General features: G+C 51.5%; 1 protein-coding gene across 1 annotated transcript; it reads right to left on the bottom strand.

Annotated features, from left to right (window-relative positions):
* Positions 1 to 778: 778 nt before the first annotated feature.
* LOC147722225 (olfactory receptor 6F1-like) lies at positions 779 to 1711 on the bottom strand. The gene has a single exon (XM_086967283.1). It carries the CDS (start codon positions 1709 to 1711, stop codon positions 779 to 781), a length of 933 nt encoding a protein of 310 aa, XP_086823409.1.
* Positions 1712 to 19881: the final 18170 nt, after the last annotated feature.

Raw genomic sequence — 19881 nt, 5'->3', positions numbered from 1 at the left:
AGAAAACTGTGCAGTATCATGATCCTGTCCACGATGGAGCGATGGCACAGATGGTGTTTGTACATTTGTTTTTTCCAAAATTGCTCCGTCTATAGGGCCTACAATAACTTCTAAAATCTTAGCGCCTGGATCGTAGGCAGCACTACTGGAAAACACAGAGCAGTAACTGCCTCTACATGTTTTTATGTGAGTGCTTCAGAGAAGACCTTTTTATGAGGCTTCAAGAGGCATAGGATCTCTGAGTAAGGGGAAGGCTTTTAAGGAGTTTGTGGTGGAGGGTTGTACAGATGAAGGTGAATGACTTTGCCAGAAGTAACCTTTGGTCTGTTGTGAGTTTGAGCATGGAGAGGTATAGATTTTAGGTGACAGGTGACAGTTAATTTGAGTTTAAGTTAAAGCGATGCCTAACCTGTGCCGAACACTTAACCAAGTCAATTATAAATCAATTCTGTTTTATCAACAATGGAGGTTTAATTATGTATATGAAAACTTGAAAATCAATAAAGAGCAATTTTGAAAATATATGTTCTTTTCATACTTACAGGCCAAACATCCCAATGCAACTGACCAAGCATTACAATGCACAGTAGAAGACAATATTTACATTTACACAGATTCTGACTTATCAAGTCAAAATTTTTATGATATTTAATAGGTCTAAAGACAGTTATTTAGGCAGGCTATTGAATATGTTAGCTTCATTCATTAATGCCCATCTGTTTTTTCTCTAAATACGAGCTAATGACTGAAATATTTTGATTTCTTCACTTCGCCTCACTCATTTAAACAAGTTATCTGCGCCTCTTCTCAGTGTGTGAATTATCTCTTTGTTTCTTAGGGTGTAAATGATAGGATTCAACAGTGGTGTTATCATGGATGGGAAGACAGATACTACTTTGTTGATATTCAGAGAACCTCTCCCTGTTGGCTTCACAAACATGAAAATTGTGGTCCCATAGAATATTGTTATCACAGTGAGATGAGAAGCACAGGTGGAGAAGGCCTTACTCCTTCCGTTATTGCTGGACATTTTAATGATAGTCAACATGATACTGGCATAGGATATAATAACAACCGGTAAGCTGCCTAATATTACAATTGAAGCCAAAATAAAGAAAGTCAATTCCACATAGTAGCTTTCAGAACAGGACAATGCCAGCAGTGGAGCAACATCACAGTAGTAATGGTTGATCACATTGGGACCACAAAAGTGTAGTTTGGAGATCTGAGTGAGAATCACCACAGGAAACAAGAAGCCACCTACCCAGCAGCCCAGAGCAAGCAGAGCACACCGCCTATGGTTCATTATAGTTGAGTAATGCAGTGGATTGCAGATAGCCACATAGCGGTCAAAGGCCATCGTCACGAGGAGAAAATTTTCCGTAGCTCCCATAGAGAAATGGAAATAATTTTGAACGATGCATCCAGTAAAAGATATTGATTTGTTCCTTGTCAGCAGGTTTGCAAGAAACTTGGGGACAGTGGTTGTCGGGTACCAGATTTCCAAGAAAGAAAATGTTCCAATAAATAAATACATAGGTTTATGCAGGGAGGGTGCATTTGTAATGAGTGCAATGACCAGGATATTTGTTAGGATTGTTATCATATAGATAATAGATATGACCACGAAGATACATATTTGCCATGCTCTGTTGACAGTAAACCCCACCAGAATGAACTGAGTTATACTGGTTGTATTTTCATTCTTCATATCTTCCTGTTTCTTAGACTGCAACAAAACTTAAAATAGAAATCTTAAATTGTCATTTTAACTACCCAATATGTGTTTAATGCAGAATAAATACACAAACACTGCATATATTATGATTGATATTCACTATCGAGATCAGTGTAGGACAATGTATATCATAGAACAAGACATTTGCAGGCATTTTAATTTTTTTTACATTTGACTCCAAGGACCTACCTGTTGCCAGAAAAACCAAGGACTAAGAGAAACACTATCAATTCCATCATGTAATTTTTTGTTAGTTGTTTAGACAACAATCTTATTTGAAATTGCTATTAAAAAATGAGCACTTTGAATTTGTTTTCAGGTGTTTACATGTGCTGTTTAGCACAAAAATACTTTTACTGTCAAATATCCAGGCCAGAATATAAGCCTTCAATCAATCAATCTCAACTTCATTTAGATGTATTTATGTGTACATTTGCTGTAATCATGCCCTTATGATCTCCAGCTAAGTCTCACGAACATCTTGGCATAACAAGTGCTTCGTGTTTAAAAACATTTTTTAACACATCAACCATGAAACCTGTAGCATCTTCCCCAGACCAATTGCATGTAAAAGAATCACTGCACACACAGTGCTCGATGTGTCTAGAGTGTAACCGTTAATTGACTAGTACTGAATCATGAATTTTATTAACCGCACCCAATTACTTATGTCACTAGACTATGGAGTCCTTCAGGCACCAGAGTGGTCCTGCGCTCTATAATAAACAAGACACTAAATATCCCTCGTTGTTAAATAAAAGTTTGAACAAAACATATACAGTGGTGGCTGGTGACATTTGAAAGTGGTGAGACGTAAAAGCTAAGGAAGAGTACCCTGAGGCGAGGGAGCGACCCTGAGAAAACCCTTTTTTTAGAGTAAGAAAATGGTGCATTTTCAAGCAAACGTGAGAAAGCAAGTTGGTCACCAATGCACTTCTGAGTTTCCACTCCTCCACAGCTCCTCTTTCACCCACCTCAGACTCTGCTCTCCTCCAGCCACTCTCTACCTCTCCTCCAAGCGACCACTCTCCCTCCAGTCTCTCTCTTCTCCATCTTCAAGTATCAGCCTCTCTCTCTCTCACCTGCAAGGATCCGCCCCCTCTCTGTCTCTCCCCTCTCCACCCTCAAGCCACTGCTCTCCCTCAGTCTGTCTCACTCCTCCTCTTCTAAGCCTCCGGTCTCCCCCAGCCTCCCCCTCCTTCTCCTCCAAGTCTCCAATAGATGAGCCAGCCAAGGCCAAATGTAGACTTTTCAACATTTCAAAGGCACTCACAATGGAGATAGATGCAAGAGCCCTGCAGAGGCACGAGCCCTACAGAGAGGCACGATCATCATCCCTTCAGATGGGAGCCTTGTGGAGGCATGTTTAGCAGCGGGCACCGGGGTCAACTCTTCTCTCCATGTGGCCAGGAAGCCACTGGTGCCTGAGTGTCCATGTTCAGTTCCAGATGATTGCCATCAGTGTAATAAGGTGTATGCAGTCTAGTCTTTGGTGGGTGGAGTTAGGGGGCCACAGGAAGAGGAGGAGCAGGGACAGGAAAGGGGCAGTTAGGATAGGGACGTGGTCACGAGCAGCAGCATGAATAAATGCTCTATGAAAATCATATAATGATTCTGTCGTTATTTGCAGCATGACGCTACAGCTGGTAACGAGGGTGGGATGGTGCAGTCTGCCACCACCTGGACCCCTGGAGACGAGTGACCCGCCCCGTGCAGCACACTAGAAGAAGTCACCGTCGCGACACGTGTGCCCTGCAGAGACCGCCGCCGAGAGTCAAGCGGCAAGCGGGGAATGCCCGCCACTCTGTGACCAGCTGGTCCAGTGGAGCCCAGTCGGGAAAGCACTGTCGAGCACCATAATTGCCCCGTCGTGAGAACGCTATCGAGCGTTGGAATTGGGTGCCCACCCCGGATGCGTGAGGTCGAGTGTGCGATGGAAGAAACGAAGATCGGAAGCCCACCCCGATCCTACCTGCCGTTCTGGTGCCCGGGGAGAGTGTGGAGGTGCCGCTTGCTGCAAGGACCGGCTGCCGGTGTGAGCCGGTGAATGAAACATGAGCCTGGAAGACTGAATGAGCCCAAATCTCGTGGGAAACGAGATTTCCATAGCGGCGGCCATTTTGAAGTCAGGCGGTGAGCTCCAGTCCCTATTGTCAAGCATAGGGCGGCCATTTTGAAGTCAGGCATCCAGACATTGAGCAGCAAGCACAAGCAAAGACAACAGTTAATGAATCAAGCACGAGCAAATGCAAGAGGTGAAATAAGAAACAAGCACAAGCCAATGCAAGAAATAGACACAGGCAATAGTAAAGATAAACAAGCACATGTAAACGCAAGAGGTGAAATAAGAAAACAAGTACAAGGCAAAGACAGTGATAAAAGCAAGACAAAGAAACACGAGCAAAGACAGAGGAATAATAAATAAATCAAAATGTTGACGTCACCGCACCAAAATGTCGCGGGTACAGCGGCGACCACGCCAAATGCAGCAGGCTTCTCATATTTGTGCGCCCCAGAACCTCTGGCCCTGATAGCTGGAGGTGGCATGGCACTCAGGTGGCAAGAGTGGTTTGAGGACTTTGAAGATTTTATGAAGGGATCCAAAGTCACGGAGGACGATGAGAAATTGATTGCGTTGCGCAATCTGGTTGGGAAAGAATTTGGTAAGCTAATCAAGGAACTGCCAACTGCGGAAACAGGATCATATGCCAAGGTGCGAGATGTTTTAAATAAAAAGTTTCTACATAAGAGGAATGTAGATTATGAAAGGTACACGTTTAACCTAGCCTGTCAAGAAAAAGAAGAACTGATGAGTACGTTTATAAATACGCTTCGACGACTGTCCGGCTATTGTGAATTTGATAATTTTTCCACGGAGGATGACATTAGTCTGCGAATCATTGAAGGATGCCAGTCCGAGACCCTCAGAAGGCGGCTCTTACGGAAGAGTCATAATTTAGACGAAATCGAAGAGATGACCCGAGTCTATGATCAAGCAAAGGAACATGCCAGAAAAATGGAGGCGGGACGTGTTGAGAGGTGGGAACAAGCCTACCGCTTACAAAACAGTACCACTCGCAGATACTCTCGAGATCGACGGCGGACATCCAGACCTTCTTTCCGCCAACGCTATGCAGGGCGCAGACGCCATGAGTCTGGCCATGGTGACAAGAAAAGAGACCGGACCCGAGGTGTTACAGGTGCGGATATGACTTTCCACACACAGATGCTTGTCCGGCGCTTGGACAGCAGTGTCGAAAGTGTGGATGAGAAAATCACTTTGAGATTGTTTGTGGGGAGTATCGTAAAGACAGACCAAAAGAGACTGCGAGGTCCTCTTGCCCTGTCACAAAGCGACATCATGCCAAGGCTGTTCAAGATCAACCAGAGTCATCCTCTGCCTCCTCACACTCTAGCAGAGAGTGTCGCAAGTCACAATGGATGAGAATATCTCTATCCAGAGAATCCAGGTCAGCATCTCCAGCATCGCTGTACACTGATGAATATGCCAGTATGGTAGCTGATCCAGACCAATTGAAGAAATACCCCAGATCGGACATCTGTGTGGGAACCCATGCAACCAAGTTTGTACTGGATAGTGGGGCCTCACTGAACTATATCCCTGTAACTGAGTACAACAAAATGCAGCCGCCACCCACTTTGAGCCCGGCACACGTCAGAGTGTACACATGGATGTCGAAGAAACCGCTCCCATGCCTGGGAAAATTTGCAACCACGCTCAACCACAAAACCACATCTGTGCCTCCTCAGCTTACCTACTGCTGAGCGTCTTCGGCTGGTTGAAATTCTGTATCGGGTGAGTGATTATCCCGATATCGAACACAAATTCCCTAAGATGTTCTCCGGACTTGGAAAAATGACCAAATGCCAGATTCGGCTGCATATCAATGAACAAATACAACCTGTCGCACAACACCACAGGTGAGTGCCCTTCCACCTTCAACAAGCTGTGGAAGATGAAATTCAAGAATTATTGCGAACAGACATTATTGAGCGGACAGAAGGCCCCACCCCGTGGGTGTCACCAGTGGTGATCGTGCCAAAGAAGGGCACACCAGGAAAAGTGCGCCTGTGTGTGGATATGAGGCTTCCAAACAGAGCTATCGAAAGAGAGCGTCATCCAGGACCTCATTTAAGTGACATTATTTTATCTCTTAATGGCGCACGGGTCTTTTCCAAGCTAGATCTGAATAAAGGATACCACCAGCTGGAACTGCATGAGAAGTCGCGCTATATAACAACATTCGCCACTCATCTAGGACTGTTCTGATACAAGAGACTTAGCTTCGGAATTTCATCTGCCGCGGAGATTTTTTAAGAAGCCATCCGCCAGACCATACATCACATACAAAATGCACTAAACTACAGTGATGACATTTTATTATACGGTGCTAATGTCCAGGAACATGACAAATCACTAGACCGGGTGTGCCACGCTCTCCTGGAAGCCAACCTCACCCTCAACAAAGAAAAGTGTGAATTCCATCAGTCCACCCTGAAATTCTTTGGACACATGTTTTCCGGAGCCGGGATGAAACCTGATCCCGAGAAGGTGATAGCTCTAAACGACACTAAAAGTCCACAAGACGTGAGTGACATCAGATCTTTCTTGGGTATGGCGAGTTACTGCACCAGGTACATCAAAGATTACGCCACCATCAGTCATCCGCTACATGCTCTCACCAAACAAGGGCAATCATTCACCTGGACTTCCCAATGTGAGCAGGCGTTTCAGGAAATTGAACGAGCTGTTGAGTCCGCTGACAATCTGGCCTACTTCAGCCCCAAAAGGAACACCAAAATCACTGTTGATGCCAGCCCAGTGGGACTAGGCGCAATACTAGCTCAGTTTGACAACGACACGGATCAGAGATATGCCAGCAGAAGTTTAACGGGCACTGAGAAGGCCTATTCTCAACCAGAAAAAGAAAGTCTTGCTGTCGTTTGGGCCTGCGAACAATTTCCTATTTTCATATACGGCAAGCATTTCACGCTAGTAACCGATCATCAAGCGCTGGTTACCATTTTCGGAAACCCTAGGGCCAAAATGCCACCTCGAATTGAGCGCTGGGGTTTACGCTTGCAGGAGTACACCTACACTATAGTGCACAAACCAGGAAAGTCAGCTAATCTGGCTGATTACATGTCGAGACACCCTCAAGTGTCGCAGGTGTATAATCCTTCCCTGGCCGAAGAGTACATTCACTTTGTAGTGGACCAAGCCAGACCACCGGCGGTTCCCCTCGAAGCCATATGTGAGGCCACGGATCAAGATGACATCCTTCAAAAGGTGATGCTCCAATTGCAGACTAACCAGTGGCGCCATGACAACGAGGAAGATGGGGACGATCCACACACCCGACAAGAGATGCAGGCTTTCAGACACATGAGCGAGGAACTATCAGCCACCTCAGAGGGGCTCCTACTGAGAGATCAACGGAACGTTGCTCCTATGAGACTCCGTCAGGGCGTCATCAATCTTGCACATGAGGGTCACCGTGGAGTGGTAGCTACCAAAAGAGCGCTCAGAGAAAGAGTATGGTTCCTGCTACTCGATCAGATGGTTGAACTTATTTTGAAAGACTGTCCTCAGTGCCAACTCGTGAGTCAAGGAGATCCTCCAGCTCCTCTCAAAATGTCAAAGTTGCCCAGCGGTGTATGGCAAGAGCTCGCTCTGGACTTCTATGAACCCCTTCAGCCGGGGAAATACGTCCTAGTGATAATGGATGAGTATTCCAGATTCCCCATAGCACAGTTCGTGTCATCCACCAATGCCACCAGCACTATTGCCTTTCTGGATGAAGTTTTCGCTGTCTGGGGCGTTTCAAAAGAAGTCAAGACCGACAATGGACCGCCATTCAATGGACATGACTTTGGGGAGTTTGCGAAACACCTCAACTTCAGGCATCGCAAAATCACTCCCCTATGGCCCCAGGCCAATGGAATGGTGGAGAGGTTCATGGCTACCTTAAAAAAGACATTCCAGCAGGCTCCTCTTGACAAGAAAGACTTCCAAGCGGCTCTAAATGAAGTTCGGAGAGCCTATCAGACAACTCACCATGCCACTACCGGGAAATGTCCTGCCACACTCATGTTGGGACGACCGATCAGGACACGGATACCTACGTGGGAAGGTGCCTTAATGCCGGTGTCATCCAAAACTGTACACAAGGAGCTAGTGGTTGTCGACTGTGAGCGCAAGAGCAAGATGAAGTCTTACGCCAACGATCGGCGGAGAGCAAGATCTCCATCCCTTCACGAAGGGGATTGGGTGTTGGTCAAGCAGGAACAACAGAAGAAAACGGACTGTGAATTTAGAGCTGAACCTTTAATAGTCACACAGCAAAAGGGTACGATGATAACAGCCGAGTCAGAGAACAAGAGAATAACACAGAATTTCAAAGGTGTACTCCGGCCGTGAAAGATAGTCTCAACAAAGCGACTGAGAGGCTGACTACAGAGAGGCCCGAAACGGTCTCTGCAGCACTGATACCTGAGAATTAGGCGGAAGCTGGATCTGACAATGGAGGTGTGCTCCTGCGGCCCAGACGAACTATTCGCCAACCTACACGGCTAATTGAAGAGCTATAATCAAGTAAGACTTTGTTATCTGTTTCATTTTGTTAACACGGGGGGAGATGTAATAAGGTGTATGCAGTCTAGTCTTTGGTGGGTGGAGTTAGGGGGCCACAGAAAGAGGAGGAGCAGGGACAGGAAAGGGGCAGTTAGTTTAGGGACGTGGTCACGAGCAGCAGCATGAATAAATGCTCTATGAAAATCATATAATGTGTCTGTCGTGATTTGCAGAACGACGCTACAATCAGGTGCGTTCATTCAATGCAGTTTTACTACTGCGCTGAAACACCGGCTCCCAGAATGCACTAGGCTGTTAGAGCAAAACTCAAGCCTTAAAACATGCGGCTCTGACGATATGGAGCCAGGTGATAGCCCAGTAAGTAGCACTGGATCTGGTTTAACCCCTCGTAAGCAGAACAAGTCCCCTCAAAACGGCAGCGCATGAACTGAAGCACGTTTAGCCTCAACTACAGATATTGCCCTGTGTTTGGCTTCTGTAAATTCTGCGAGGGGGCAATAATTGTCACAGATGCCCCTGCTGCAGGGCCTAGGGCAATCTTCACACAACAAAACACAGGGTCTGGTGTGTGATGCGGTTGCTATGGAGAAGAAGGGTGGTATCACCTGGTTGAGAAATAGAGGCAGAGAAGCTTGCCACGAGAACATAGTGTTGTGATTTCTCCTGTGTTTGAGGCCGTGCGCCTCTTTAGAATGTCACCGCTGTAAGGCAATAGATAAAACACAACAGGGAAGTTAGAGGGGCTGAAGAGAGGGCGCAGGGGAGGACAGCCGGGTGGGGAAGGATTGGAGCTAGAGCACGAGACGGGCAGGCGAGGTAGGACAGGAGAAATGAGAGAGAGAGGGACAGGGAAAGCCCGAGAGATGCAGGAGAAGCGAAGAGAGTCCCACGCAGATCCATGCTAATGAAATCCCTGGCAACCTTATTGACTGGGAAATGTAATCACTGCCGCGCTAGCCCCTGCCGTTTCACTCTCACTGAACCGAGAGAAAGCTGTTGGCCGTCCACTGATCTCCCGCTCTTCAAAGCCTCATAGCACCCCATCACACCCTTGCACTTGCCGCCACCCCGGCAGCTTGGCAACATAACCTGCGGCGCAGGAATGCCTTGGAAGTGCAATCCTAAATGCTGAAGGGAGGAAGTGTAAGTGTCTCGTGGCATGGATCATCGGAAGGAGAGACTGCGTCCCCAGTCTGTGCGGGGTTACATGACAGCGTGGAGGGAGGGTCACATGCAACTTTAGCAGGAAGAGAAGGGCTTAGAGCAGCCATGGCCGGCATTCTCGCAGGAGTGGGGGGGGGAGGAGGGGGAGGGGTGCTGGGGTATATGCAGGCCGACTGACACATCCCCTCAGGGGACACTCATAAGAGGGCGGCCCCCTTAGTGCCACAAGATGACACATGGAGCAGCCCAGTGTTCCGAGATTCCCTGATGGGGTCCCGCTCATCACTTCCGGCCGGGTGGGGGCGGGGGAGAAGTATATATTCCTCCCCGCCCACCTGGCGGCCTCTTTGTCCTCTGTCCCCTCACCCTGTCGCTGTTTGGGTGCCCTCTGTTTGTTTCATCCAGAGGTCCGGCGTCGAGGTGCTGTTTTCTCGTTGTTTGCCAACGTGGTTTTCCACTGCGGTGAGTCGGGTTGTGAAGGGGTGTGATCTTTCACCGCCTTCGTGTGAGGGGACAGCGGGGGTGCAGGGGCCGGTCGCGGGCACCATGCCCCTGCACTACACCCCGGGAGGTCCTCCGGTGCAGGGCATCGAGATTGTCCGGTGGCATGTGGGCGCGCGATATTGTTTTGAGGGGACATTGGTGCTGGATTCCATGGAGAGGCCATGAATGGTGTGATACAGCTTGCCGTAATGGTTTGAGTGCAGCGATGGTTTTCAGTTATTTCCGATGGAGGAATTTCATATCGTGTTTTGATTTCCAGCCCCCCAAGTGTGTGAGGAATCCGTTTTGTTTCATCAGGAGTGAATCATAAGTGTTTTACGTGAGCACAGTCTTTCCTCTCGGGGAGTTTTACACCGTCGTGCATAGGGCTCGTGTGTGTGGGCCTGCTTTTCATTTGCGTGTGCGCTGGTGCGGGGTCCCATGAGAGGACTTGGAGGTTGAGATGCTACTTGCCGCCATGTAGGAGCGAGAGATTGTATTTTGTTTCCTTGAGAAGGTGCAGTCGGTGCCCTGCACCCCGGGAGGTACTCCAGTGCGTGGCCTCCGAATTCTCTGGGGCATGTGGGGGTGTGAGTGTTTTTGGATTTGACGGGGGATTGGTGTTTGATGTTTCATCTGAGAGGCTACATATGATGGGATGCGGCTTGCCGATCATCCAGGGTCGCGCGCACAAAGAAATCGCTCCCCACACCCCTCTTTTTGTCAGGGGTCCCGGATGGGATTGGAGCATTTGGGATCACTGGGGGATTTCAACTCTATTATCTTTTGTGTAGCTCGGGGAGGAGACGATCACGGGTCTGTTGGCCTTGACTCGGCTGCACCGTTACAGCACGACTGTGGCGGACTTCTGCTTCAGAGCTGTTTTTCAGTTTAGCGAGTTTGTTGTTAGACCGCCTGTAGGAACGCTTGTACGGTTATACCTGCGGGGCCGAGTGGGTAGGAGGCATTGGATGTCCACGCTTCGCGGGCAGAGGTGTAGCGGGAACGAGGGCTCGACGGTGAACGGAGCATGGGAGTCACGGTGCACACTGTGCAACTGTACTTGCCGCACTCTTCGATTTGAAGTAGACCAATATGATGGTTCTGAGAAATGTGCCTTGTCACTGGGAGTACCTGCTCCACGCAAGGTGAGGAGGATTTTCAAATCCATGTTAATGATGGTGTTGTTTGAAATAGTATTTTGTTTGCTCACAATTGTCACTTTTACCTCATGTAACTTAACGTCTGCTTTTGTAATCTGTTCACATGTAATGTTCTCTCCATGTATCAATTCTGTTCCTAGTGTGAAGCGCTCTGACACCTTTGGGTAAAATCCGCGCTATATAAAAACGCATATATAAATAAATATTAAATAAATTCAAGCAACTATGGCGCGGCCATTTATTCACACTGGGTGCAGTGAGGTGTTTAAGCCACTGGGTGGTACGGTCCTTCTGTTATGTTCACTGTGCACGCTATCGGTTGTCTTTGATTTGTTTATGGGGTTTACTCCTGCATCTAATCTCCAGCACGGTATACAGTAACTTTAGCTCTTTGTAACGCCTTCTTTCGAGGGCCTGACGGAAGCGGTGCGGGTGATTTCGGGCAACTTCACATGCCTCTGTGTTTATCCATGGGAACCATCTCGCGTTTTGTCTCTCAGGTTATGCGGCTTGTTCATCACATGGCCGAGCAGGGGAGGTGGTATGGGTTGCGTACTGTGGAACCCCCTAGCGTGTTGGAGAGTAAGGGGGGGCGCCTTGGGGTTTTACTTCTGTCCCTGCAGGATTGCCCCTGGCTCTGCGTTGGTACATAGCTTTGCTTCCCCTTCACTGAACATCCTAGGATGCACGCAGATGGGCTGTGTCAGTTTCTGGTAAGCCTCAGTATTCCAGGATGAGTTGGTGTGCTGGTCAGGAGGTATTGGTGGGGCACGAGGAGGAGTACATCTTAATGCGGTACGCTCTGTTACTGCGGTGAGGTGCCGGTTATGGTGTGTTATGTATAGGTCGATGGGGTGGACGACAGGCGCCTCGAACATTGCTTGCCTGTGCCATCGAACGGGGAGGTACTAGGTGTCTGGAATTGGTTTGGGGGATCTGGCCACGTCTCCGCATTTTCCTATGGCTCGGCACAGGGGGGTCCGGTTATTTCAAAATGGCGCCACGCGTGGATGTCACTCATCGGCCCACCCCTAAGGGCCTCGAGGCGGAGACGGGAGCAGCACATCCCGTTTCCCTTTGGGGGTCACATTAGGGTTATTGGCCCGGGTGCCTTTACATGTTGAATATCAGTCCCTGGTCGTCATTGTTCAGTTTCAGTGGCTGCCGCTTTTGGGTAGCTCAGTGGGTTTTGTGCCCCTGCTTTTCGTGGGAAAATAGTTTTTTATGCACTTTCAGGAACTCGGTTGCCTGTTTTTCCGCCGATGCTCTTCGGGGCTGAGCAGCCGAGAAAATAGGCATGTTAGCTTCTACAGCTGCACGCGCGTGTTCTTTGAGGGTAATTTGTTATACCTCTAGTGTGCCACCTGCCAGGAGTGCTTCTTTAGTCTTTATCGGGTGTAGTGATTAGCGGAGCTCAGAGCTCCTAAGCGACTCAGGTCCCATGGTGTCCATTATTAGGGTCTTGGGCTTCGGTGCAGCGGGGCACAGTTTAGTCGAGCAAGGGGGCAAATTTGGGGAAAAGGCGTATATTAGTGCTATCGATACGGCTGATTCAGGCCAGACCTGTTGCCCTTCCTCTTCCTTGTCGTATAGGGGCTAGAAGTGCTTTACCTTAGGTGCGTGCACATGCTATGCAGATCAGGCGGTTCTTGCGCCCCTCCTTCTTTTACATAACGTTGCGCCTTGTAGTGGGTACCTCTTTTTTCTCGAACAGGATACGATGGGCATGAGGCCAGTTTTACCCGGCGTGAGGCCTTGCCTCCTCGGCGCTAGGCGGCCTTCACCCATTCCAGTTTCAATTGGCTGTTTCATGAAGTAGCCACATGGCAAGGCAGAGAGCGTGGGTTAGACCGGGGACTTTGTGTTACTTGACGACTTCCCTTTCTTGGGGGTACAGTTTTTCACCTTGCTGCAAAATGAAACGGAGGGCAGTGGGGGGAGAGTTTCTTCCATCTTCCCCCCTGCCCGAGTACCTTCTGAGATGTACAATTTTTCCTGTTTCAAGAACAAACGTTACGTAGGCAATGTTGGCACTTGTGCTAAATGTAGGAAGAAGCAAAATGTGGGGTGCAAACAAAAGTGAAGCGTGCATGTTACAACAGAGTACCAAACACAGATAGAAGGATACTCCTTCAGAAAGGGCAGATTCAAACCACATGTACCCACTGGGAGGTCACTTCCATAGTCCAGGAGAGAAGAACTCTCGTTTATAAAAGGTCTTCCCGCAGATAATAGAGAGGGCATGCCTTTTGGTGTTTTCACAAGAGGAGAACGTTGAGGTCAGTTTTGAAGGCCTGGGATGCGGAGGTAGTTATGAGATGTAAAGAAATTGAAGTGCTACATTCAGTCTGAATTAGCATTCGAATAATTATCTTTGTATTTGCCTCAACGAACATCTTATGAGAATGTGAGGTGACTACCTAGTCTCGCAGCTGTAAAAAATGCAACTGACCTTACAGCCGGTTACCGTACTACCTCCGCTTCTGGCTAAGCCAATTGGGTCACTGTGTAATGGTGAAGCTAGCTCGCACTCCCGCGTGCTCCTCCAGCAGGAAAAGGAAGCAGCCAGCAGGCAGCTTCCCTCCCCTAGGCAAGCCAATCACAGATTGGTAGGTGCAACAGGACCGTGCCCAAGCTGGGACATTTTCTCCTGCATAAAGAACAAGGGAGAGTGGGCGGTCCTGCTCGAGGGCAGGGGGGAGTGGCTTACCCACTGTTTGGTTACTGACTGTTTGGTGAGCTCCAGGGCCGACCAAATAGTACCCACAACAGTGGGCAAGCAATTCCCCCTGCCCTTGAGCAGGACCGTCCACCCGCCGCCCCAACCTGGCACTTCTGCTTTCTCACAGTGCGAGAAGCAGAAACATAAAATGGTAGTTTTACCATTTTATGTTTCTGCTTCTCGCACTGCGAGAAAGAAGTGGGGTGATGCCCAAATGCCCCCATGGAGGAGCCGCCACTGAACATATATACCTTATAGTTCCTCAATGAGCTGTCGAGGTGCTCAAACCAATCTTCCAGATATTGTTGTGTAAGTCTGAGGAGACACAGGAGAATTAACCACAGCATGCCCAGGCGATCTAGACTCAGTTGCAGTCCTTGGACTCTCCTGGCTCTCTGAGGACAGAGTCTCACTTCTAATATCTGGAACTGATAGTCTCCGAGGCAGGAACTTGAAATGTGAGGAATCCCGCGTAATAGACTTTCTAGGATAGTGTCCCTTACTAGTCACAACTTAGAATGGATCAGCATCGAATGGAGCATCAGATTTTCATTTTTGCCTCTGTCTCATAGGACATCATCTCCTTTCTGAAAAGTAGTGTCCTGAGCATATAGACGCTTGTCTTTATAAGTCTTCATGCAGGACTTGTGAGATTTATCGATGATTCGACATTTCTCATCCTCAATTCTTCTTTTAGTGGTCCACTGAGGCAACTTGGTATCCATGGCTCGCCTGAACATCAGGGTAGGGGAGTAGATTGGTATGAACTGACTTGAGCTTAGTTCCTTCTACTGCTGTGTGCTGTATGGCCTTCTTTAGAGTGCTCATGAAGTGTTCAATAATGCCTGTGGCCAGAGAGGTGTGCTTTTCTGCTGCATGATATTTAAATGAGTGTTAGACGGAGACCCGGAGGGTCGGCCGAGTACAGGGGAGAGGCCTCCGGCGAGGGCCCTCTCCGGTGATCGTACAGACAAGTAACTTCCCCCCCACAGATGGACACCACACAGAGATGAGTTCTGCACACTTTATATAGAGATCTTGAGGCAAGGTGATAACGATACAGGGGGGCCAGGATACGAGGATCCTGCCAATTCTAGTCTCTTTGGGGAAAGGGGGTAGCGGGACAGTCTTAGTACCGGTCCGGTACGGGGGCGGCAGGAGAGGGAGCTCACAATCCTCGAGCTTGAGAGTTCGCAAGGATGGGCCGCGGCAGCGCCAGCAGGCTCGGAGATGGTTCACGATGAGAAGGGCCGCGGCAGCGCCAGCAGGCTTCGAAGATGGGTTTACGATGATGAGGGCCGCGGCAGCGCCAGCAGGCTTCGGCGATGGTTTCACGATGAGGAGAGCCGCGGCAGCGCCAGCAGGCCTAGAAGATGGTTCACGAGAAGGAGGGCCGCGGCAGCGCCAGCAGGCTTCGAAGATGGTTTCACGATGATGAGGGCCGCGGCAGCGCCAGCAGGCTTCGACGATGGTTTCACGATGAGGAGGGCCGCGGCAGCGCCAGCAGGCTTCGACGATGGTTCCACGATGAGGAAGGCCGCGGCAGCGCCAGCAGGCTTCGACGATGGTTTCACGATGAGGAGGGCCGCGACAGCGCCAGCAGGCCTAGAAGATGGTTCACGAGAAGGAGCCGCGGCAGCGCCAGCAGGCCTCCAAGGATGAGTTTGTCTCGGTGTCTCTCGACTCCAGGATACAACTGCCTTCCTGCTCTGGAGCTGCCCCAGTTATAGGTCTGGCGCCCTTTGATGTCCGGACCCTCGCACTTGGAGGTCGGGAGGTCCGGGATGAGGGAGTCCAGACACCCAGCAGGGGGGTGGAGCCAGCGCCCGGGGAGGCCGGGGGCGATCGACACCTGGCGGAGGGGAGCCATTGACACTCCTTCTCCCATTGACCTGCCAAGTGGTCTCTTCACCTCCTGGGTGGATGGTGGTGCCTCGATGTCGGGGCCTGGCCAGGCCCGGGGTTGGGGTCGATCCGAGGCCACGCGGCCTTGTCGTGTAGTGTCCAAAATGGCGGCTGGGCCGGGGGCATTGGTCCTGGAAGGGGCCCGGGCCAGCCGATCCTGGGGTGTTCAAGAGCTGGAGGTCCGTCGGGGACGGGCCGTGGGTGGTTCCGGTGGGTTGCAGGGATAGTTCTTGTCTAGGACACAGGTGGGGCAGGGGCCCGGGCCCCGCCATGCGGAGAGGGAGCGGGCCTTCCACGAGGCCTGTCCAACATGCGTCCCCCCCAGCTGAAGGCAGGGAGAGTCACCCATCCTCTTGGGTACTCTCCTCGCCGAGGCGGAAGAAGCGTGACAGGCCGTCTGCATTGGCGTGGTCTTGGCCTGGACGATGCTCCACAGTGAAGTCCATCCCCCGCAGGGAGATGGACCAGCGCAACAGCTTTGGGTTCTCCCCCCGCATCTGCATCAGCCATTGCAGGGGTCGGTGATCTGTTTGCACCCGGAAGTGGGTACCGAAGAGATAGGGCCGGAGCTTCTTGAGGGCCCACACCACGGCGAAGGCCTCCCGTTCGATGGTGCTCCAGCGCTGCTCTCGAGCCAGCAGGCGTCGGCTGATGAAGGCCACTGGTTGGTCAACTCCCTCGGGGTTGAGTTGGGATAGAACGCCCCCCACGCCCTGATCTGAGGCGTCCGCCTGTACTATGAACTCCCGGCTGTAGTCGGGGGCTTGGAGCACGGGGGCGGTGCACATGGCGGACTTCAATTTCTCAAAAGCCGCCTGACATTCCGTAGTCCAGTTGACTGTTTTGGGGTTCTTCTTGGATGTGAGTTCTGTGAGGGGCTCCACAATGCTGCCATAGTCTTTTACAAAACGCCGGTAGTACCCGGTGAGCCCCAAGAAGGCTCGGACCTCTGTTTGGGTGACCGGAGGTTCCCAGGCCTGGATGGCAGCGATCTTGAGCTGGAGGGGGGCCACCAGACCGCTTCCCACTTGGTGTCCCAGGTAGGTCACGGACCCTTGGCCAATCTGGCACTTGCTGGCTTTGATGGTGAGCTCGGCCTGCCGGAGGGCGTTCAGGACCTCCCGGAGGTGGTGGAGGTGTTCTGCCCAGTGGCGACTGTACACAGCAATATCGTCCAGATAGGCGGAGCTGAATTCCTCGAGGCCCGCCAGTACCTGGTTTACGAGTCTCTGGAAGGTAGCGGGGGCGTTTTTCATGCCGAATGGCATCACCTTGAAGTGGTAGTGGCCCTCCGGGGTAGAGAAGGCGGATCGCTCTTGGGCCCCTGGGGTGAGGCCGATCTGCCAGTAGCCCGCTGTTAAGTCGAAGATGCTCAGGTAGCGGGCGGCCCCCATGCGGTCAATCAGCTCATCTGCCTGGGGGATGGGATGGGCGTCGGTCCTGGTGACGGCGTTCAGGCCCCGATAGTCCATGCAGAACCTGAGCTCGGGGGCGACGCCCGGGGCGGCGGCCTTGGGGACCAGTACGACCGGGCTGGCCCAGGGGCTGTCAGAAGGTTCGATCACTCCCAGAGCCAGCATTTTGGAGACCTCTGTCTGGATGCAGGCGCGTACTCGATCCGGTACTCGGTACGCCCTGTGTCGGATAGGGGGGCTATCCCCGGTATCCACGTCGTGAAGGCACCAGGGGGTGACCCCGGGGATGAGGGAAAACAGGTCGGCAAATTGGAGCAGAAGGTCTCGACAGTTTTGGCGTTGCTCTGGGGACAAGGCATCGGAGAGTCTGACCCCTTCCACGGAGCCGTCGTTTTCGAGCGTCTTCAGCAGGTCAGGAAGGGGCTCGGAGTCTTCTTCAGTCCCACTGTCGGTAGCCATCAGTAGGCTAAGTTCCGAGCGCACGAAGTGGGGTTTGAGCCTATTGGCGTGGAGGACCCGTAGGGGGTTCCGGGGTGACTCCATGTCGATCAGGTAGGTGACTGGACCCTTGCGCTCTACTACTTTGAAGGGCCCCATCTATTTGTCCTGTAGGGTGCAAGGTTCAACCGGGGACATCACCCAGGCCTGTTGTCCCGGCTCGAACTCGATGGAGGAGGCATGCTGATCATACCATCGCTTCATATCTTCTTGACTGGCTTCAAGGTTGGCCTTGGCAAGTTCCCCAAATCGCCGGGTCTGGTTACGGAGGGTCAGGAGGTATTTGTATACATCCGGAGGAGTCTTCGGAGGGGCCACCTCCCACCCCTCTTTGACCAGGCTGAGGGGGCCCCGGACGGGGTGTCCATACAGTAGTTCGAATGGACTGAAGCCCAGGGACTTCTGGGGGACTTCCCTGTAAGCGAACAGGAGGCACGGGAGCAGCACGTCCCATTGGCGATGTAGGGGTTCCTCCAGGCGGCTGTACGTTTTATCCTGCCCCAGGTGTCCGGCAAGAGGCACATCGTGTGCCAGGTTTAAGAGGAAGTCTCTGAAGCGGAGGGGGACCACCAGCACCCGGCTGGCCCCCAACTCGGCAATCTTTTGCTCACTGTACAGTAGTTAATTGTCCCAATAAATCCAGTGGGCTCCCGAGGTGTCTCCTGCGCTCTGGGTGGGGGCTTGCTGTCGGAGTCCCTCGAGGGAGGGACACGTTCTCTGCTCCTGTCGGAATTGTTCCTGAGTAGGGCCACCCTCTTGACGCCACTGGGCCAGTTCTGGAAGGTCCTGGAGCCGATCAAGTCCTTCTTCACTGGACTCCGGGGAACCGGGCTCCGGGGTTGCTTCTTCGGTGACGATCGGCGGAGGAGGTTCCGGCCATTCTTGTTCTTCGGGGCTGGCGATGGCGCGGGCGGCCATGGACCGGGGGCCTTATTTATGAGGCTGTGCGTCACTTTTACGCCGCCGGTGCGTCACTTTTTGTGACGCATCGGCGGCGTAAAACATGCCTCCTGTTGCGCACTATTTACAAAGTGACGCATCTAAGCAGATGCGTCACTTTGTAAACCCTTGCGCTACATTATACCTGCGTCAGGTATAATGTATGCAGAGGGGGCGTTCCCCCGCAAAAAGCCTCGTAATAGTGACGCAGTGAAATATATGAGATTTCACTGCGTCACTTTTAGGATGCTGTTGCGTCAAAATCTTGCAACTGCCTCACAGCAGGCGTAAGACTGACGCAGGCCCTTTCACATGGGGCTTTCCCCATGTGAAAGGACGCATTGCTGGAGTTGCGTCACTTTTGTGACACACTCCAGCAATGCGTCACTTTTGCGCTTACAGATACATCAGAAATATTGACGTATCTGTAATTCCTTGCGCAATGATGCGTCATATTGTAAATATGACGCATCATTGGGGTCGCAAGGAGGTCGCAATGAAAAGTGACGCATCGCTGTTTTCTGGCAGCGATGCGTCACTTTTCATAAATGAGGCCCCGGGTCGTTACGCAGGCCCATTCAGGGAGGCCCAGCATCCCTAGGTGCTCCCTTCGCTCGACGGCTGACCAGGGGGAACTTTCGAGGTCGTTCCCCAGGAGACAATCTACTGGGGCATCGTCGCGGACAGTCACTTTTAGCATGCCGGATACCCCTCCCCACTCGAAGGGGACGCAGGCCATCCGACACAGGCTTTCGGAGTTGTCGGCCGACCGTACTGGGCAAAGTATATTTGGTAAGATCTGGTCCGGGGTCACCAGATGGCAGCGGACTGCGGTCACACTGGCCCCGGTGTCGCGGAGGGCTTCAGCCCGGTGTCCATTAATGGTGACCCACTGGCTGTACTTTTGCGTGTTGGCGGGAAGGGGTGCCCGCGGAACCAGGTCTCTTTCCCCTAGACAGACCAGGGACATGGCGGCGGGTTCCCACTCAGGCTGGTCGGGCTCGTACTCTTCGGTGTCTTCTTGGGCTTGTTCTTCCCCCAGGGCGGCGGCAGCGACCTGGCGGGTCATGGGACTCTGGTTTCTCGGGCAGTTGGGATCATTGGCGTAGTGGCCGGGTCGTTGGCATCGGTGGCAGGTAACGTTGGCTCTGAACCCTGGTCGCGTTGGAGGGCTTCCTCTTCCGGCCGGGGGCGGGGTATTGCTGGTGGTGGCCACCGGGACGGTGTCTCTGCCCCGA

Source organism: Lissotriton vulgaris, chromosome 4_1 (assembly GCF_964263255.1).
Source record: "Lissotriton vulgaris chromosome 4_1, aLisVul1.2, whole genome shotgun sequence".
NCBI classification, from domain to species: domain Eukaryota; kingdom Metazoa; phylum Chordata; class Amphibia; order Caudata; family Salamandridae; genus Lissotriton; species Lissotriton vulgaris.
This window is presented reverse-complemented; position numbering and strand designations above follow the sequence as displayed.